This window comes from Coenobita brevimanus, chromosome 87 (assembly GCF_032717465.1).
Source record: "Coenobita brevimanus isolate Jiangsu-jjx chromosome 87, ASM3271746v2, whole genome shotgun sequence".
Taxonomy (NCBI): domain Eukaryota; kingdom Metazoa; phylum Arthropoda; class Malacostraca; order Decapoda; family Coenobitidae; genus Coenobita; species Coenobita brevimanus.
In genome coordinates this window covers 10854779-10877389 of record NC_137040.1, presented here as the reverse complement: position 1 = coordinate 10877389, position 22611 = coordinate 10854779, and the positions used below count along the sequence as shown (strand labels likewise).

The 22611-nt window shown below is 42.0% G+C and overlaps 1 protein-coding gene across 1 annotated transcript in view; it reads left to right on the top strand.

Annotated features, from left to right (window-relative positions):
* Window positions 1–22611, top strand: part of LOC145410974 (uncharacterized) — a 125596-nt gene that overhangs the window by 44398 nt on the left and 58587 nt on the right. The window contains exon 3 of the mRNA XM_080281030.1: window positions 10982–11121. Within this exon, the coding sequence (XP_080137156.1) occupies window positions 10982–11121 (140 nt within the window). The remainder of the gene's footprint in view (window positions 1–10981; window positions 11122–22611) is intronic.

The window sequence follows — 22611 nt, the reverse complement described above, 5'->3', positions numbered from 1 at the left end:
AGTACCACACCAAAGATTTTTATGGAAATTGTACCATCAAGGAGGAATTCGAGGCAAACTGTATTGTTGGATGCAAGATTTTCTCATAAGAAGAGAAATGAGAACAGTACTAAGGGGAAATCACTCATCATGGAGAGAAGTGACTAGTGGAGTACCACAGGGCTCAATGCTGGCACCAATCATGTTTTTAGTATATATAAATGATTTAGACAGTAACACTGGAAATGAAAGCTATCTAAATGTGTTTGCAGATGATAAATACAAAGGAGAATTATTAACAGACTTTTGTAAAGAGCTATCTGTCTATCTATCTATCTATAGCCCTACGCCATAATCCCACAAAGGGTGGCCGCAGACAAAACGCCTCCAAGTCGCTCTGTCACCCACCATTTGACTACCCTCCCCCAAACTCACCCCCCCCCTCCCTCATATACCTCTCAACTCCATCCCTCCACCTCATCCTCGGTCTACCCCTCCCTCTCCCTCCCTCCACCGCACCTACATACACCCTCTTAGTCAGTCTTTCATTCTCCATTCTCTCCACATGTCCAAACCACCTCAATGTATTTCTCCTAATCTTCTCAACCACATCCACATCCACCCCACAATGTTCCTTCACTTCTTCATTCGTCAACCTGTCCCTCCATGTCACTCCACATGCTCCTCTCAAGTAACTCATTTCCACTGCTTTCACTCTTGACTTGTTCCCCTCTTGCAAGGGGGGTTTAAGGGTAAATGCAGATAAAACAAGTGATGATATCTAGGGTTGGTGGCGGTACTGTCAAAGACGAGGGAGAGTGGCCATGTGCAGTTTGCCACAAGGGCTTGGGAAGTAATTCCATCTTGTGTGGTGTGTGTGATAAATGGGTGCATAAGAGATGTAGTGGTATCAGAGGTAGACCGCGAGATAATGCTGATTTTATGTGTACGGCATGCCGGGGTGAGCAGGTGGAGATTGTCAGACGTGAAAGGATTGAACTTGCTGGTGAATCTCTTGAGTGTGTGGAAGAGTTTTTTTATTTGGGAGACATGTTGTGTGCTGGAGGTGGGGCTGGAGCTAGCTCTGGGGCTAGGGTGAGAAGTGGTTGGAAGAAGTTCAGGGAGCTGTTGCCTCTCCTGACATTGAGAGGGCTCTCCCTATGTGCAAAGGGGTCTTTGTATGCAGCATATGTTAGGAGTGTAATGCTGTATGGCAGTGAGACCTGGGCAGTGAAGGTGGAAGATATTCGCCGGTTCAGACGTACAGAAATGACAATGATTAGGTGGATGTGCAGTGCGTCCCTGCGTCCAAGGCCTGGAGGGGCTGTGTTTACAATGGAAGAGTTGAGAGGCAGGATGAGACTGGAGTGTATTGGTGTTGTGATGAGGAGAGGTAGATTGAGGTGGTTTGGACATGTGGAGAGGATGGGGGATGATAATTGGGTGAGGAAGGTGAGAAGTGTTAATATTGGGGGTGGGGTTATGAGGGGTAGACCGAGAAAGACATGGGACGAGGTCATTAAGTGTGACCTTAGGGTTAAGGGACTGAACAGGGAGGCTGCAATGGATCGTGCAGCGTGGAGAGCCGCCATTAGGTGACCAAGGCTGACACATGCAAGCATGTTGGAGCCTTTAAAAACGAAACAAAACGAAACGTCAGGGTAGGGATCACAATAATATCATGCTGTGACTTCTTAACTTCCATACACACCTCCCTATTTCTCATCACTGCTTTCAGTGAACCAACAACCTTTCTTCCCTGCTGTACCCTTTCATGCACTTCATCCCCCAGAGTTCCATCCTTACTCGTCACACTACCCAAGTACTTGATTGCACTCACATTCTCCATATCCTCACCATCCAACCTCACTGTACACTCTGTGACTTCATTCCTCTCAAACACCATAACTTTACTTTTGTTTACATTAACTTTCAGCTTCCTCCTCTTACACACTGTCCCAAATTCATTCACCAAACCTTGCAACTCTCATTCATCTTCACTGCAAACAGCAACACCAGAATCTTCCAAATCTCACCCTCATTCATTAGAGCCACCCCCACATCCACTGCCCTACCTTGCACCTCCTTTACAACCCCATCCATGTATATATTAAACAACCATGGAGACATTACACAACCTTGTTTCAGTCCCACATTGATATCAAAGAACTCACTCAGAAGAATTAAATAAACTTCATGAATGGAGTAATACATGGCAAATGGAATTCAATGTGGACAAGTGTCATGTAATCAAGTTTGTTAAAAATGGAAAAAGACCTGATTGGGATTATAAGTTAGGAGATAAAACCCTACACACATCAGAAAGAGAGAAAGACCTAGGTGTCATTATCAATAACAGACTATCTCCGGCTAACCACATCAGGGAGAAGGTACGGAACATGTATACACTGCGTTCAAATATGAGAATAGCGTTCACACACATAAATGAAGACATGCTAAAAAGGATAATAACATGAGTCATCAGACCAACCCTGGAGTATGCATCAGTAGTCTGGAGTCATCATCTCAAAAAACACATAGACAAGATTGAAAAAGCTCAAAGGGCCTTTACAAGATAGGTACCAAGCATAAGGGATCTAAGCTACAAAGAAAGACTAAATAAACTGAATCTACCAACACTACAGGAGAGAAGGAAAAGAGGTGACATGATTATGCTATATAAATGTATATCAGGGAAGGAGAAAATAGACATAAATGATTACTTAACCTATGGGGAAGCATCAGCAAGAGGACACTGCAAAAAATTGTATAAGAAGAGAGGTGATAAAGATGTAAGGAAATTTAGTTTCCCAAATAGAGCAATTGATCAGTGGAATGCACTACCGAATGAAATAGTATGTGCCAAAACAATTCACAAATTTGAGGATATTTACGATAAATATGGTTTAAGACACGGGACAGTACGTGCTTGACTCATTCCTGTCAAGATTCAATTAGATAAGAACACACACACACACACACACACACACACACACACACACACACACACACACACACGAGAGAGATACAGAGGAAGTGGGATATCTTTCTAGACCTCTATAATTTGGGAGTGGAAAAATTTGTACCAAGAGTAAGAGGGAAAGAAAACAGGGAAAAGGAGTGGTTTAATAGAAGGTGTATGATAGCCAAAAAAGAGAGAGATAAGGCGTGGAACAATTGGAGAAAGAGAGGTAACGACAGAACAAAGGAAGAATATAAAAGAATAAGAAACGAATACACAAGAATACGTAGGGAAGAAGAAAGGAATTTTGAAAAAGGTATAATTGACAAATGCAAGGATGAACCCAAACTGTTTTATAGATTTGTTAATGGCAAACTGAAACAAAAGGAAGGAATCACCAAGCTGAAAGTAGATGGAGAGGTCTTTAAGGATGCGGCAATGCAAGCAGAAATAATGAACAAACGTTTCCAGTCAGTTTTCACTAAAGAAAAGGAGCTTGTGGAAGGGGAGGGAGTGATTAGAAATGTTCCGGTGATGAAAGATATAAAAGTGGAGGTGCAGGAAGTGTATAAATTACTGGAAACTCAAGATGTAAGGAAAGCCCCAGGACCTGATGGAATTTCTAATTGGGTACTGAAGGAATGCAGAGAACAACTGGCGGATAAAATTCACAGCTTAATTGTATGCTCACTGGAAGAGGGGAAAGTGCCAAAAGAATGGAAGAGGGCAAATGTGGTACCAATTTACAAGGGAGGAAACAGGGAAGAACCCCTGAATTATAGACCAGTGTCTCTAACCAGCATGGTCGCAAAATTGTGTGAGAGAATCCTGAAAGACAGATGGATAAAATATCTGGAAGAGATGAATATTTTGGCTGAATGTCAGTTTGGATTCAGAAGCGGAAGGTCATGTGTTTCAAACTTGTTGAGCTTTTACTCAAGAGCGATTGATGTGGTACAGGAGAGAGATGGTTGGGTGGATTGTGTGTACTTAGACTTAGAGAAGGCCTTTGACAAGGTACCTCATAAGAGACTAATGTGGAAACTAGAATATATAGGAGGACTAAAGGGGAAACTTCTGGAATGGATGAGAGACTTTTTGAGAGACAGACAAATGAGGACAGTAATAAAGGAAAAGATGTCTGGATGGAGGGAAGTAACAAGTGGAGTCCCTCAAGGCTCAGTGTTGGCGCCAGTAATGTTCCTGATTTACGTAAATGATATGGTAGATGGAGTGAACAGTTATGCGAGTCTGTTTGCTGATGATGTAAAGATCTTGAGGAAGATAGAGGTTGAGGAGGATTGTAAAATACTGCAGGAAGATTTGGATAGGATACACAATTGGAGCCGGACGTGGGAAATGAAATTTAATGTAAAGAAATGTAAAATATTGGAAATGGGTAAAAGTACCAGGAGACCATCACTGAATTATTTTTGGGTAATGAATTAATCACAAAAAGGAGAGAAGAGAAAGATTTGGGAGTGCTGGTCCAAGATAGTTTGTCACCAGAAAAGCACATTAACAAGATAGTTGGAGAGACTTATAAGCTCTTGACTAACATAAGAGTAGCATTTCATTATATGGATGAGGAAATGATGAAAAAATTGATAGTGGCCATGATCCGCCCCAGGTTAGAATATGCAGCGGTAGTGTGGGGCCCACACAAAAAGAAAGATATAAACAAGATTGAGAGAATACAAAGAACAGCAACCAAGATGGTCCCCAGTGTGACAGACCTGTCATACAGAGAGAGGCTGGAAAAACTGGATTTGCCTTCGTTAGAGGAAAGGAGAAAGAGGGGAGACATGATTGCGGTGTTCAGGACCATGGTGGGAGTAGATAAAATTGACAAAGAAGATCTGTTTGTATGGGATAATAGAGCAACAAGAGGACATGGAATGAAATTGAAAAAGTCAAGCTGCTTGAAGGATATCAAGAAATATAGCTTTCCTTATAGAAGTATAGACTTATGGAATAGCCTGGACAAAGAGATCGTCCAGTCAAAAAACTTAAACGAGTTTAAAGTTAAATTCGACTTATTGAGAAACAGCAATGGAAACCCACGAGCATAGTACATTCCGTGTATATCACAATTAGGTATATTCTTAATTATTTGGAACGACTTAGACAAAGAGGTGGTGCATGAGAAAAACATTCATGTGTGTAAAGGTAGACTTGATAAATGTGGATATGGAGACAGGACAACACGAGCATTGCTCAATTCCTGTTTACTACAAATAGGTAAATAGGTAAATACACACAGTTAAGAATCAGTAAGAAAATGTTTCCCTTCCCTGTCCCTCTCACTCCACTGTGACTTACCATATGCACAAAGCCAGCCTAATGAACAGTGTACCGAAGAATAGATGATTATTAATGACACCCATGACTATGCAGATAGATATTTGGCTAACAAATATGTGTTTTAGGACAAAATGGTATATAATCCTATCATTCTGTTGAAAACGTAGGGATGCTAACTCTTATACTCCATCTGGCATGATCATGGTTTCCCTGACAGAGTGACAGACTCTGTGAATGTGAGAATGGGAAGTTTATTTTGGTTGAGGCTAGACATCATACATCGAGGCTTATGACTGGCCCATTGTTTCCCATTTTCTATAGCTATCCAATCTCATCCCAGCTTTTATTATAGAGTCAAATCCGCCATCTTTACTCGGGAGTGTGTGAAATCAGGTAAAGGCTAAGCCTATGTCATTTTTAGCCAATTCTTAAGTGAAATAGCAAATATTTCTGTATGTCCACAGGTAAATGAGTATTTCAGGAAAGAGTTGTGATATATAACTTCCCATGACAGTGCAGTTTTTGGATATTATTGGGAGACGAGTAAGCTTTTGTGAGGTGTTTACCATAGCTGATGAAGATTACAAGTGGTGTAGAGGGTTTCATGCTTCCCAGAAAATATGGAACAAGATGATTATGATACTAGTGGTGAGGAGATTGACACTTATGATGTGACTAGTGACTGGGCATCAAATTATGAATATTCAGATACTTTGACACTGACAACCGATAGTGATGTTGATGAAGTGACCTTGTGCCAGGTCCTTGCCTATTTACTTCATTTTTAATGTCTGTCCATGATCATTATTTCTTCTTTCTGATTTTACCAAGTCAAGGAGCAGCTTCTAAGCTTTCAAATGATATATTGTAACCCCATATTTTGTTTAATATTTTGAGTGCGTTGACCCCTTCACTACCAGGATGCATTATGATGCTTTTACCAACCCCTTCACTACCAGGACACATTATACTGCTTTAACTTAAGGCACTGTTTTTTAATGTGTGGTCTACTGACCCCTAGGGGTCCATGAAACGTTCCAAGGGGTCCGCAGGCTAATTTGATTATCTATAAAAACACTGTAAAATGAATAATGTTATGACATTAATGTGGAGTAAAACTTGAACTGTTATGTTCAAGTGAAGGCACTGATGAATAATTCAGTAACAGTTTTAGTATAATATAGGCTACAAGCATCTTTGAACCCAAGAGGTAGAGTAGAAGGGAACTCTACTCATAACTAAGGGTCTGCCACATGATTAGCTTTAATAAAAGGGGTCTGCTTCTCAACAAAGTTTAAGAACCACTGACTTAAGGGGGTAATGAAAAGCAGCAAAATACATCATGGGTGTGAGGAGGTAATTAAGATCACCATTAATATGTCTTGGGTGTGAAGGGGTTAATTAGAAGCAGCATAAAATATCCTGGGTGTGATGGGGTTAAATAAAAGTAGCATAATACATCCTGGGAGTGAAGGGTTTAAGGGGATAATGAAAAGCTGCAAAATATATGTCTTGGGTGTGAAGGGGTAATTAAGATCAGCAGTAATATGTCTTTGATGTGTGTGTGTGTGTGTGTGTGTGTGTGTCTTTGCAAACAATGTGGCATTTTAACGTTACCTCTGTAAGGGTTGTATCTTTTGTTTGTGCAGGATAGTGTTCGTAAAAAGATTTGTTTGTATTTCCCCACTTATAATAGTTACACTCAGTATACCTTCTGGTAATAAATAGTGTTAGCTTGTAAAAGTATCTCAGTACACCTTCAGGTAATAAAACGCATCTGATTTCTATTCTTCATGTGGTCAAATGAATCATTATGACACATCAAGAATCCCTAAGATTTACTCCGCAAAAATGGGCACCATTTTCTATTCTTGCACCGGGCGCCAGTAACCCTACTTACGCCTCCGGGGAGGAGGTCTCTGAACATGGTCATTTTTGACAGAAATAAGGGTAAAAATCACATGAATAACATGAAAATCATGGGAAAATCTATAAATATATCACCATGTAACATATGGGCTATAACTTGATATTTACCTGCCTTGTTCATTGATACAGATAACTAACGCAACTTCTGCTCTTAAGGCTCATAAGGTCAGAGTAAGTTGCTACATCAGCTTACCACGTTATTGTTGTTCTACTGAAGGTTTAATCAGACAAGGTCTGTGAGCTATACCCAATACCATCTGTATATTTATAACTTGAAGTCAAGTAGAGTAATTATACTGTCCTCTCTAGGTTTGTCACAAGACTAACCTTGTTTGCTGTGTAATTAAGTTATTTTACTCAGATCTTCCTTGTAAATATTTTAACCTTTTACACGAGGTGCTACCCAAAAGTTCCAGTACTTTGAACAGAGGGAGCCAACTGTTTGCAGTTTTGCCTTTTGCTGCTAGGAGGAGTCAGCAGCACCCCTTGTGCGTCAGTGTGACCCAGGCCGTGTCTGTGAGCGGACGTGTTGTTGGGCTACACTAACTATTGTAACGTGGTGTGTAGGTGGTTTGGCGGGTTTGCAATGGTGGACCAATGGCACAGCAATGTCAAGTCGATGTTGATCGTTTTCTTTGATATCCAAGGGATTGTTCACAAGGAATTTATCCCACCTGGTCAGTCTGTCTGTGGAAAGTTTTACTGTGAAGTTTTGCAGCGTCTGAGGGAGAACATCCACTGCAAACATCCAGAACAGTGGAAGACCAAGGACTTGGTCCTGCATCACAATGCCCCCACCCACACATCAGTTGTTGTCCAGCAGTTCCTGGCTTCCACTAACATGGTAGTCATTCCCCACCCACCCTATTTACCTGATGTTGCCCCCTGCGACTTTTTCCTGTTTCCCAAGCTGAAATTACGACTGAAAGGGCGTTGATTTGACTCGATTGGGGAGATCCAGACAGAATCGCAGGTGGTGCTCAAGACCATCACGCTTGAAGCCTTCCAGGGATGCATGGACTCGTGGAAAAAACGCTGGGACCACTCTATACATGCCCAAAGGGACTACTTCGAAAGCGATAGTGAGAACTAGGAGGTAAGGTAACTTATTTTCCTACAGTATTCAAATTACTAGAACTTTTGGGTAGCATCTTGTACAGTATATATAAAAGAGCCGCATTGTTTGTTTGTTTGTGTGTGTTTATCATTCAGTCATGCTCAAACCAAGGGCCAGAGACCCCCAGACCCATATATGTTCTGAACCAGGGTGACCCAAGGATGGTTTTAGGGGGGTCAAATTCAGATCTGGGTCATTTGAGGTCAATGGTAGAGTGTTCGCCTTTTTGGCCCGGGCAGTGCCGGGTACCCCTGCAGCCCAATTTTTGGCATGAAGATTCACATGGCCTCCAGTTCAGACATAGGCTATTGAGGTTGACCTTCAAGGTCATTTGAAGTCACCGGTAATACACACTCGAACGACTGGACTCAGCAGCCGAATTTTGGGCATGGAGACCTACTTGACATCCAGTTCAGACATTGGTTATGTGAGGTTGACCTCTGAGGTCATTTGAGGTCGCCGGTAATAGCAAACATTTGCGCACAAATACTGTGTGTTAGTGTGCGAAAGCTGAAATAGAAAGTTCGTGGACTTCTTATAATCTCTCTTCAAAAGCATAATAGGTACTGAACATGGTCTTGCTGGAGTGGAAAGAAAGGTTGAACCGGAACAAGAAGGATTAGAGAGTTCGCCTTTTTGGCCCAGCATCACTGGGTACTCCTGTTAGTTGAGGAATAAAGAAGCTTTGACTTTCTTCCGTTTTTATGTTCCTTCTGGTTAATAAACTTTAGGGGATTGATTCAGGAGGTAATGGTTTCCAACCATAGAAGTTACTTATTCCCACTTTGTATTGCACCTACAAGTCTCCACATCAAAGTTTGATCGTCATCTTCATACTTTTCACAGCCTGATGATGGGAGGGGGAGGAGGGGGGTAGAGAAGTGCCAATAGAAAATTGAAATTTTCATATTTTCTCATCATGTTTTTGCTGTCTCAACCTTCTCAAGCATTCCAGCATGTGGTATTCATAGCTTTGTGACATTACACCCTGAGAGGTCAGTAAATTGGCTAGTTATAGAATAAAATGCACTGTGTGCTGGCTTAGAGAGTATACTGTCATAATACTACACTCCCTCCCCTTTGGTCCCCTTTTGCCTCCATTATGCCTACTTCACACCTCATACCCATTACATAAATATATAGAAGGACAACAGAGTTAAGCAAAAAAGCAGCACCTGGTGCATATGGTATGTAGCCTGCTCTGGGGATCTACAAAGGCTTTGATGAGAAGAGGATCATGGGGTACTTTGTGCCATGATTATCTTATCTGGCAGTCAGTATTAAATACTGGAAACCTATTTTATGTTGGACTTGGGGTATGTAACTTTGAGACTCTACACCTTTCAAGACAACAGATAGAGGATTTTTTCTAAACTTTTCATCTCAAAATGTTGTCTTGATATGTGTCTTGTAACTATGGGCAGGTTGTTGAATGCATTCCAGACATCTTGCAGATGCATATCAGTATGTCCTCAGGGCACTTCACTTCCAGTTGTTCTGGGTTCTTGAGATGGAAGTTGATCATTGAGCTATAAGACTATATAATTTGACTCTGGCTCCCCATCTCTGTAGAGTTGTCATGGTTGTCCATTGCCTTTCCTTGTTGGAGTTCCAGTTCTGACTTGCCTGGATGACTGGATAAATTGTTTCAAAAATTAGGACTGTTTCTAGTCCAAATTTTGCACATTTTTTAAGGACACTGTACCATGAAACCTACTAGCTTATGTCTGGATTTCAAAGTGCCTGGGGTTGTTTAAAGGGAAAAATTATGTTATCATTGATACAGTATAATTCCTGTACTAACTTTAGTAGTTGGCACAATATATTGTGTACCAGTGTTGCAGTCACTATTCCAGAGTTGTTGATCTCAACATCTGACAGGTTACATAGACAAGGACACCTGTTTGGTAATTTACTCGTAAAGGCATCTCTCATGTGGGTTTGAAGACTTCCTGTGCAGGAAAAAGAAATTTTTCATTCTGATTTTGTACAATTTTTAAAGTTTAAGCTAATGAAGTATGAGACATTAGGGTTTTTCTTTTGCCTTATTGATATATATTTACCTCTGAATCAAGATTTTTATAAATAACATTTTTTCATTAAATGTTCCCAGGTAGGTGGTGATAAACCATCATCCACTCACTTGATGTAGTGCTGCCTACTTCTTCCTAACCTTATCATTCTTTTTCTGTGCCTGCCCTCCTCTCTTCCTATTTCTCCCATCTTTCCAGTCACTTCTTATTGCTTTTCTTTCCTTGACAGGTGACTTTACATTGAGTGACAAGCCAGATGTTTTCCTGTAAGCCAAGAAACCATTTACAGCGCTGGATGGTAACCACATATCAAACCATACGTGTTCCCTACTTGTCAACAAGTGGGTTGGTGGAGGGTTAGTGCCCCTCCCCGTGAAACAAATAACTCAAAGTCAAATGGCCACCCTTTACTGGATTATGGCGTCTGGAGATAGATAGAATAGATAGTAATTCTGTATTGTACTATAATAAAGGTTTTTGACTAGCAAAGAGCCTTCATGTACAAAGTGAATCTCAAAAACTGTCAGTGTGAGGTGTGTAGCTGTTGACAAGTATGAGTTTTGTAAGTGTTCAGGAATCCACATACAGTACTGCAATATACTGTTGTGTGGCTGAGAACTTTAAAAAATATCGCAGTGATTTTCTTTGCCATTTCAGATTGATCTACGCTGTCAGCATCGGACATATGCTCGGTCCTCCACGGCACCCAAAAAGCCCTCATCAAAGAATACTAGTTGTCCTGCCAAAATGTTCCTAGTAGTGAAGCGTACACACATGGCCAGTGGCAAGATATCACAGTGAGTCTTATCAGATTTTTGTGTACAGCGTTGCAAAATCGCTTATGAAGTGTATGTTAGAGAGTGACTTCATACTTCCTCTGCCGCAGTCCTTGGTGGAAACCAGGATTAGAATTTTTTAATGCTTTTACTGCCCGCTATGTGACACTCATCTTTACATGGTGTAGTACCACTGTTATGAGTCCATATTATAATTACAAATCATAATAGATAGATAGATAAATAGATAGATAGACAGCTCCATGCGAGCCTGGGAAAGGGAAATGATCTTGCAAGTTAACTGAGGAAATGTCGACGACAGATAGGAAGTAGCAATGTCAGGAGATGATGTAGGTAGTGTGTCAGCGAGATAGCAGGGGAACAAAGCCTAGTGACATACACACATACTCACACACAGGTTTCTGGAACTTTCCAACCATAGTGTAACACACGTGACACGACCCCTGTTTCACCAGAATTTAGGAAAGAGAGCTCAGGAGGAGGCTAGCGATTGAACCGACAGGTAGTGGAGAGAGTGAACAAGAAAGAGGGGCTCAATTAGACTTACTTATTATATTGTCTCTGTAAGACATACCCTGCTCAACTTAGATTTCTCTGAAGATAATAAATTAAGATCCACTCACTGTATTCATCTTTAATTCCTACTACAAGAAATCGAGAGTGACAACTAAACAACAAACCTTCTCTACAAGTAACTACAAAGTCTCTTGTGACACCCCCACCTTAACCCATCTACTGCTTTTCTGTCATTCACTCTTTTTCAGCACTTCACTCTCTACATCACAACGGTGGGAGAAATCTGTGATTTAAACCTCCCCACCATTCCACACACAGTACATGTCTGTACAAAGTGCACTCCTTCCACCTTGCCCCATTACCACTACCCATCACCACCTCAGCCTGTCCCCTTCATTTTGCAGACCCCCCCCCCATCTCTCTCTCTCTCTCTCTCTCACAAACCTCATCAGGGTCTTTAATGTATCATGACACACCAGGCACCATATTTTGTACCTTGTAAGACATTGCAGTATGGAAGCTGCACCCAAATTTTGGAAAGACAGCTCTAAGAAAAAAATACGTGGCTCAGCCCAAGTTCTAAAGCATCACCTGAAGTGTTATTATCATTAATGCCACTTAACTCTTATACTGAGTGCTGCCCTTGACATTATGGAACAGCTGGACATTTTTTGATGGCTGTAACTTCTCAGGAATAACTTCTGAAGTATCCTATTTTTCACAGTATATCAGCAGTTTCATGAAATGAAATATTTAATGCCATGGAATATGGTAAACTACTTGTAATACCAGTTGAGCAAGTAATGAGATCACTCTACAGTATATAAGAGGCTGTTCTGTATTGAATCTAAACTAGCCCAGGAACTAACTCATCACTTCCATCGTAGAATACACAGTCAACTCGGATATATCACAGGTTTATTAACCCCTTAAGCGCGGGCATGCTGGAGGTGGTCCGTGCACCTCACTCGAGGATATTCACGCTCAGACTGACTTTTTAAAAATATTTGCCAAAAATCATTTATTAGTCCTAGAATATTATAATTACATATGCATATGGCACATACCTTCAGCTTTCTCCTGGGATGTTTGTTGAGCCTTTGTCAACTACCATAGGACTTCTGGAGACTTCTGAAGTTGGGTAATGAAGTCACCACTTTACACTTCCCGACACCCCGTAATATGATTACCACAGCCTGATATTATCACTAGAAACACTATTTTATGATTTTCAAGTAGTTTGAAATCCATACACCAAAAAAAAAAAACTGTGAAAGCGATGTAAATTACAAGCGCGTACCAGCTTCCCACCCGCGTTTGTTCCCCACTGGTATTCTGTCATTTAATATTCATAAACACACTCACACTTTATATTCCTAGTACTTTATTACACACATATATATGTATATATATATATATATATATATATATATATATATATATATATATATATAGTATTTATCCATAAGTTTCCTTCAGCAATAGTAGTTTATTTTTTCTCCAGGCATTAACTTTCTCGTTCAGTAAACTAGCGTAGAGAGCAAAGCTTTCACTGTTATTACGTGTCAAGTGGGGTTGGTGGAGGATTAGTGCCCCTCCCTGTAAAACAATTAACTCTAAGCCCTTGGCCACCCCGTTTGGGATACATGGCGTCTGGCAATGTATGTATGTATGTATTTACATTTCTATTTTATTTACACTATGTTATATACTGTCACTGGAAGTGACAGTGTATAACATAGTTCATCCAGTGTATAACATAGTTCATCCTGGCTCCCTTGGAGCCAGGATGAACTTGGGACACTGAAGCACTCGTAGTTTATCACCATTTTCTCCACTGGCTCATCACACGATTCACCAGAAAGATTGTAGTCACTGTCCATCATTATCATGGATAAATTAGCCAGTTCACGCTCCATAGCAGAGTCACTTAGTCCTTTACCCCTTCCCACACGAGGTTTAGTAGGGGTAGAGGTCACAGGGCCCTCTAGAAGCGGCGGAAATGAAGGGGCGCGAGTGTTACGTGTTTCATCTCAAGAGACAACACTGAACTGAATGACGAGGCAGATATGGGGCCGCCAAGGGTTGACAATGTCAGCGAGGTGACAGCTGCTAATTTATATGCTGTGAAATGATTGGCAGGAAATCTAGACAATACATAATAAATTAGGTAGTTCCAGGTGAATGTAAGTATCACTTAGGCTTCTCCCTTCCTTTCTTATATATATTTTTATTATGAGAACAGGTCATACGGCATATTTCAAGGGGAAATAAACAGGGAAAATTAGCGAACGAGTGCACATTGGGTGTTGCCAGGTGATAATTAGCCAATTCCAGGTGTATGGCACTATCAATTACCTTTTTTCTTTTTTATATATATATTATTTTGTATAAGAATAGGGCATAGGGCTCATTCCAATAGATGAAATGAGTGGAAAAATCTGGGCAAGATTTGCCTAGCGCGGCGCAGCTGGGGCAGGTGGGAGGAGAGGGTAATGGAGGGGAGGTAGGGAGGGGAGTCAAGAATGGGGAGAAATGGTTAAATTGTCAACAATGGATGGGAGTACAGATGACAATAGCAGCACTGACTATTGTTAGATACTGGCAGTACTGACAGATGATACAAGTAACCACTTCAAAGCCCGGGCGAATTCAAAATAACACAGAATCGCAAAAGTGACGCCATGCGGTATGATCCATTGCACCCAAGCGTCACGAAAGTGACACCCCGCGGTTAAGGGGTTAACCACGGTTTTCCAAATCACAGTCTTTTCCAGTCTACCTATGATCGCTTCATATGTTGCAGTAATCTGTTCTATATCAGTCTATTGCCAGATTCCTTAATCCTGTATTGGGTGGCCACAAACAAATCGCTTCCATGTCACCATGTCCCCAGGCATTTCACTGCCCTCCCCCCAGCCCACATCCCATTCTTTCATATACCTCTCCACTCCATCCCTCCATCCCATCCTCAGCCTCCCCCTTCCTCTCCCCCCCCCCCTACACCTCACTTGCATACACTCTCCTCATTAGCCTCTCACACTCCATTCTCTCCACATGGCCAAACCACCTCAGTGTACCTCTTCTAATGCTTTCTATCACATCCACATCCACACCACAACGCTCCTTCCATTCCTCATTTGTCAGTCTGTCTGTCCATGTAACTCCACATGCTCCTCTTAAATAACTCATTTCCACTGCTTACACTCTTGACTTGTGTCCTTCCAACAGGGTCCACACTTTGCTTCCATATGTTTGAGTTTGTATCACAGTACTATCATGCAGTGACTGTTTTTACTTCCATGCTCACTTCCCTATTCCATGTCACTGTTTTCAAAGAACAAACAACCTTTCTTCCCTGTTGTACCTTTTCAGGCGCTTCATCCTCCAGACTTCCATCTTTACTCATCACATCCATCACAGTTTTACTCTTCCCTACATTTACTGTACAGTTAGATTCCATTTCTTACACATCTCCCGACCTCATTCACCATTGCAGTTCCTCTTCATCTTTGCTTAACAGTAGAGCATCATCTGCAAACAACAGGACAGGAAGTTTCCAAACGCTGCCATTGCTCATTAGGGCCACTCCAACATCCACTGCCGTAAATTTATCTCTTTTATAGCCCCATCCATATACAGATTGAACAACCATGGAGACATGACACATCACTATTTGAATTCAACATTCAGACAGAAAAAAAAAAACTCTGTTCACCATCCACACTCACTGCAGCCTTAACACCCTCATACGTACTCTTTACGACATTCAACAGTTTCCCATTTATGCCATGTATCCTTAATATTTTCCACATTCCTTGACTATCCACTATGTCACATGTTTCCCTCAAATCCATGAAGGCCATATACACCTTCTTTCCCATCTCTAGAAACTTTTCCACGAAAGACTTAAGGATGAATATCTGGCTTATACAACCCCTTCCCTTCCTAGAACGTCCCTGTTCCTTTCAAACTAATTCCTCTGTTATTTTGCCAACTCTGTCAATAAGTATCCTTCCATTTACTTTTCCTTATATACTAAGAAGACAAATGCTCCTATGATTACCATACACTCCATTTTTCCCATTTCCTTTGTCCAGGGGAGTAATTATACCTGACTTCTAATCCTCCGGCACTCTACCATCCTCCCAGGCCAATCTGTACATCTTCCCTATCCATTCCTCTAGAGTCTATTATCTTTCCTCCTTGCTTCATCATTTCACCACACACTCCATCAATTCTTGGGACTTTCTCCAGGTAACCAGTTTGATTAGTTTGATAGCCACCGTCGCTTTTCCAAGTGACTCATTTCCGAGGAGTTTTCCAGGTCGTGGCATTGTTTATGCTAGTCACTGATAGAAGCCAGTCATAGGTCGTGGCATTGTTTATGCTAGTCACTGATAGAAGCCAGTCATATTCAGGCATGACAAGCCAATCACAGTGCTTCCTACCCATGCCTAGCGGCAAGCGGTTGCACGAGTCCACTCTGTTGTCCCTGCCACCACCACACTCTCCTCATGCTGAAAGGCCATAGTGTGCCTCAAGCCTTGGAATTCCTCCCCCTCCTCTCTCCACTTAAGTATTGTTGTTAGTTGGAGTCAGGTAAGAACCTTACAATATTGTTCATTCCCACTTAATACTGTACATGCATTACAAACCGTTTTGAAAGAGTGTTAGTGTTTGCTGGTGACTAGTTGGGTGTAAGTATGGTGGAAGGGGGCAACTTTGCTGACAGGTTAGACTAAGCAGTTTTCCCCATGAGTTATGTTATTTATAATTCATGGAATTTCTGAGTCACGGTAGGTATTAAGACTAAAGCAACCTCAAATTACCCTAGTTGACCGCACACAGGGATTTGTCAGAGTATTTCAAAGGGGAAAAGATATGTCTTTTGCTAAGTACTATTGAATAAGTTCAGTGAGTGCGTCTCTTTCTTTAGTATTGTTACCATTTCAACGCCAGTTTGGCCATATAAGTTTTGATGTGTGGAGCCAAATGCAACAGTTCAACTTTCACATTCATCACTAACTACAAACACTCCTTCCCCATTCATACTTCAGTGGCATGGGGAAGAGTTAATTTTGGCCAGCACTCCCTCTGGGGAGAAGGTCCTGTCCTGCAGTGGACCTAGTATGGATTGATCCAGACTGATCCAGACATAGGCATACACATAATCTTTTTTGAGTAAAATTTCCATTGCAGAGGCAATGTATATACGTAATCACCCTAATATAAATGACCCTCGAAATAGTACCAGTGTTATTAGTGGAGAATGCCAAGGGCATGAGTGGAGGATGTGGCTTACACAGAATGGTTAGATCTGAAGAAATTAAAATTCAAAACCAAGTTTCACCTATGTGTATCTTTTTAAAAGCATAATTATTTATTTCATCCCCATTTGAACTGGCCATCTTTTGAGGGGTCATGCATCAGAACTGAGCCATTTTTTATGGATATTAATAGTGTAACAACATTCACATTCAAAAAACATTTTAAAAAGTTAGATCTTTCCTTTTCCTTCTGCCTGTGGGTGACTCTCCAAGAGTGACAAGCCAAATGGTTTCCTGTACACCAGGAAACCATTTACTGGGCTGGGTGGTAACCATATAACCAGATCTGGCACCTGCTGGTTTAGTGGGTAATTACGGCGCTTTAGTCAGATTGAGCCTGTGTATGTTTATATCCAAGGGCTGGTTGGGGTTTATTGCTCATGTAATGCCACTCAGGGATGAGTGAAGTTGGTCACTGTCATATTAAATGTCAGGACCAACATGCCTAGCCCCATGGGGCAACGTAGGATTGGATGATGAATGATGAATGAATGAAAAAGTTAGAAAAACATGCTGTATTTCATGTTCAAAGTAAATTAGTGCTGAAATGGCAAATTTACCTTATATTCTTCCCGTTGTTCATGTCCTTGTTCTGAAGAAGCTTTGGGTTAAACCTTCACTATGTCTATATAGCTAGTGTGCAATGCCCACCTTTGTGGAATGAGTTACGCTTCTCCAACGTCATCTTCCACCACCATTGGTATAGGAAGAAATGAGGGTAGAAGGAAAGGGTTTAGTTGACCACCTCCTCCATAAAAGCAGTGTGCTGTACTTTTTTTTTTTTTTTTTTTAAATAAGAAATCAATTACATTTTTCATGTGGGGATCTTAAGTTTAACCCCTTCATTTTGTCCTAAGCTGAATACAGTACAATGGAATCTCCTAAATCATGCAATCCTAAACAGCGGATTCATAATACACAATAGCATCATGCAATAGTTTGCAATATCAGTAACTTGCGGAATTACAAGAAATTTGCAAATACAGCCTCATAAGTGACGCTTTTCTGATGCCTATTGTAACATGCACCACCATTACCTCTACCCCTGCGTCCAGCCAGACGTAAACCAGTCGTAGTCAAGCATGTCAATTACTAAACCAATTTTATTCAAGCATACCACTTGCTTTAAGCCAATGACAGCGCTTCCCTCCCACTCCAAGCATGAAGGATTTGTGCGCTTGATGCCCCAGCACCTGGCTCAGTGCATCGTCTCCTTTCCGTTGTTAGCTTGTGGTTCCGATGTGGTTGTTACGAGATGATTTTAGTTTTTCCTTGTGCTTCCTCCACCTGCCCAGTGTTACCATGGCTGATCATTACCTTCCTAAGTCTACAACTTCTTTAAGGAAGGAGAAGAAGAAGAAGAAGCCAACATTAACTTACACCCAAGAGTTAGATGTAATAAGGAGGACTGATGGCGGTGAGAAGAAAGCCAAAGTTGCCCACCATTACTGGCTCAATGAGGTAATTCTTTACCAAATGGGAGTGACAGTTCCACCTATATTATAACAAACTCATGATCTGGAGTTAAGTAATTTTGGTATATATGCAACACAGATAACTGTTGAATCGTGACTGCAAGACATGAGTGGAAAAAAACAAAATATACCCATTTGGGGGTATTTAAGGAAGCGGACAAGTCGCCTGCGACAGAGTTTACCAACAATCTTTCCAACTGACCGCATTGTTCACCAGCCACTACTCTGACTGGACGCGTCAGTGTATCACACATTCTAAGTCTTCATTTATAGCTTTCAGGAGTAAGTTTATAAAAATGTCCAGTGGCTGTGGTAATCCAGGAATTATAACAAATAACCTGTGAAAGACTCATTTCAATAGGAAATATGGAAAGCCTGCGCCTGTTTGGTAAAGAATCAGTCTAAACAACGAATCAGTGACTTATGATAGCACAGAGGCAGCTGAGGGTGGTGATGACACTGCTTCCATTGTGTCCACCCCAGAATTTGAGGGGTTCCTGAGGGAGGTTGATGAGGAGGAAGCAACACACAGGTGGCAGCATGAGGCAGCAGCACACTCACTTCATGCTGAGAACCTATAGTCCTCCTCCAGCCTTGGAACCCCTCCCCCCTCCCCTATCCATTCAAGGAATGTCATCAGTCAGAGTAAAGTAAGAATCCTACAGTGTTGTTCTATCCATCTGTTGCCTGACGCCTCAGTCCTGTAAGTGATGGTCACAATCACAGTAGACTGTAGGACCAGTCGAGCAGGGCAGTACTCCCGAGGTGGATGGAAAGCTGATGACAGGGAGTGCTGGAGCTCCCCTTTCATCAGCCCTCAGGACTAGTTCCTGACCATCCCCCTTTGCTGAACTTTTTCAGTGTCTCAGTTACACAGAGAGTAGGCCAGCATGCTCTCCAGTACAAATTTCTCTATCTATCTTCACCAAACTACATGCACAGTACACACTACACTTCCTATTCAAAATTTACCAAAATGGCGTCAATTCACCCAGCCTCGGAGTCCCCAGGAGGGGGGACCATAAATGCCCCCGACATCTGCCCCTCTCCCGGTGACGACTCGAGGTGCCTGGAACCACTGTCTGACTCTCTTCTTCTTCATTTCTGCAACATTCGCGGCCTTTCATCTAACTTTCGCTCTGTTGAGCACCACCTCTCCTCCTCTAAACCTCACCTTCTTTTTCTAACGGAGACTCAACTGTCTGAGGCAACTGACAGCAAACCCTTTTCTGTATCCTCTTACTTTCTCTATACTCATTTCAAAGCCAAAGGTGGCTGTTGTGTATACATACGCAACGACTTATCTTGCTTTCGTGTTCCTGAACTTGATTCTTCTGAATTCTCCACTCTCTGGCTTCGGCTTTCCTGTCATTCTCTGACTAAATATATCTGTGCTGTTTACTTATCCCCTAATTCTACTGACTATCAAAAATTCTTCGACTATCTTACTTCTACGATGGAACACATTCTGTCCATTTCTCCTTTCTCTGAAATCTCCATTCTTGGAGATTTCAATGTTCACCACCACCTTTGGCTCTCCTCTCCTTTCACGGATCCACCTGGTGAACAAGCCTACATCTTTTCTATCCTTAATGACCTAGAGCAGCTTGTACAGCACCCTACCCGTATCCCTGACCGCCTTGGAGAGAGCTCCAACATACTTGACCTCTTCCTCACAACTAATCCTTCTGCTTACTCTGTTAATCTTTTCTCTCCGTTGGGCTCCTCCGATCACAACCTTATTACCTTAACCTGTCCTATCGCTCCAGTACGGCCTGCGGACCCTCCAGGGAAACGTCGTCTCTGGCATTTTGGAGCTGCGGACTGGGAGGCCCTCAGGCAGTACTTCTTTGATTTTCCCTGGAATGATTATTGCTTCCATGGCCGTGAGCCATCTGAGTGTGCCTTGCGCATTACGGAGGTTATTCTCTCGGGCATGGAAGCATACATTCCTTTCTCATATCCTTTGACTAACGCAAGAAAGCCTTGGTTTAATCAAGCTTGTTCTAATGCTGTCCGCAACAAGGAGAAGGCCTACAAAAAGTACCGGAGCCAACCCACCCCTGAATCACATAATCTTTATGTTTCTGTCCGGAATCGTGCTAAGTCTGTTCTTCGCTCTACTAAAAATAATTTCATCCATACTAAATGCTCTCAACTCTCCAACTCAAATTCTTCCCGCTCCTTCTGGCACCTTGCCAAAAATCTTTCTAACAACTTTACCTCATCATCCTTCCCTCCTCTTTCCTACTCTGATGGTTCTGTAGCTATTTCTTCTACTGATAAAGCAGATCTCTTCGCACAGACTTTCTCCTCCAATTCCACCTTAGACGATTCCGGTGCTGTTCCTCCATCACTTCCCCCCTCTGACTTCCTCATGGCTGACATTAAAATTTCTTCAGTTGATGTATTTTTTGCCATTACTGGCCTCAGTACTAACAAGGCATATGGGCCTGATGGGGTCCCTCCTGTTGTTCTCAAAAACTGTGCTTCTGTGCTTACACCCTGCCTAGGCAAACTATTTCGCCTTTGTCTGTCAACTTGTACCTTTCCTTCTTGCTGGAAGTTTGCGCTCATTCAGCCAGTTCCAAAGAAGGGTGACCACTCCCAACCCTCCAACTATCGTCCAATTGCTTTAACGTCCTGTATTTCAAAAGTTTTCGAGTCAATTCTTAATAAAAAAATTTTAAGGCATCTTTCCTATCACAACCTTCTTTCCGATCGTCAGTATGGGTTCCGTCAGGGACGCTCCACTGGCGATCTTCTCACCTACCTTTCAGACTCCTGGTCATCCTCCTTTCGGGACTTTGGCGAAAGCTTTGCCATTGCACTTGACATCTCAAAGGCTTTCGATCGAGTCTGGCATAAATCTTTAATTTCCAAACTGCCCTCCTACGGTTTCTATCCTTCTATCTGTACCTTCATCGCTAGCTTCCTTTCTGGTCGTTCTATAGCTGCTGTCGTAGGCAGCCATCATTCTTCTCCTAGATCTATCAACAGTGGTGTTCCTCAGGGCTCTGTCCTATCACCAACTCTCTTCCTTTTATTCATCAATGATCTTCTGAGCTGTACATCTAACCCTATCCACTCATACGCTGATGACTCCACCCTTCACCTTTCCATTCGGTTCCCGCAACGCCCATCTCAACAGTTACTTCAAGAAACAAGGGATGAGGCTATGGCACACCTAATGTCTGACTTGGCTCATATCTCTGACTGGGGTAAAAATAATATGGTTGTCTTTAATGCTTCTAAGACTCAGTTCTTACACCTATCAACCCGACAAAATCTTCCACAGGTATACCCACTAATGTTTAATAATATTCAGATTAATCCTGCATCATCCTTGAACATGCTTGGGGTTTCATTTACTCGGGACTTATCTTGGAAAGATCATATTACATCTCTTGTAAAATCTGCTTCCAAGAGATTGGGTGTGCTAAGCCGACTCCGCTCTTTCTTTACCCCTGCACAATTGTTGACTCTATACAGGGGTTTTATCCGCCCCTGTGTGGAGTACAACTCTCATGTGTGGGGAGGCTCCCCACATACAGCTCTTCTCAATAGGGTGGAGTCAAAGGCTTTTCGTCTCATTAACTCTCCTCCTCTTACTGACTCCCTTCAACCTCTGTCTCTTCGCCGCACTGTTGCATCTTTATCTCTTTTCTATCGCTACTTTAATGGTCACTGCTCCTCTGAACTGTCTGCTTGCATTCCTCCACCTCTACGACGGGCGCGTAGCACCCGTCTGGCAGCAAACTCTCATCCCTTTTCTGTCCAACTCTCTAATGCAAGAGTTAACCGTTACTCCCAGTCTTTCATTCATGCAACAGGTCAGCTCTGGAACTGTCTCCCTCTGTCTGTATTTCCTCCTGCCTATGATCTCCAGTCTTTCAAACGCAGTGTGTCCAGGCATCTCAAAATGATCGGATCTTGAATTTGGCTCTCTATTGTATTTTGTTTTTCTCTTGGAGGGAACTGTTACTGCGGGCTCATGGCCTTTGGTTCCTTCTTCCTCGCATTAAAAAAAAAAAAAAAAAAAAAAAAAAAAAAAAATCGCCTCCATGTTGCCCTGTCCAACGCCATTTCACTGCCTTGCTCCCAGCTCACAAACCCCTTTCTCATATACCTCTCCACTCCATTCCTCCATCTCATCCTCGGCCTCCCCC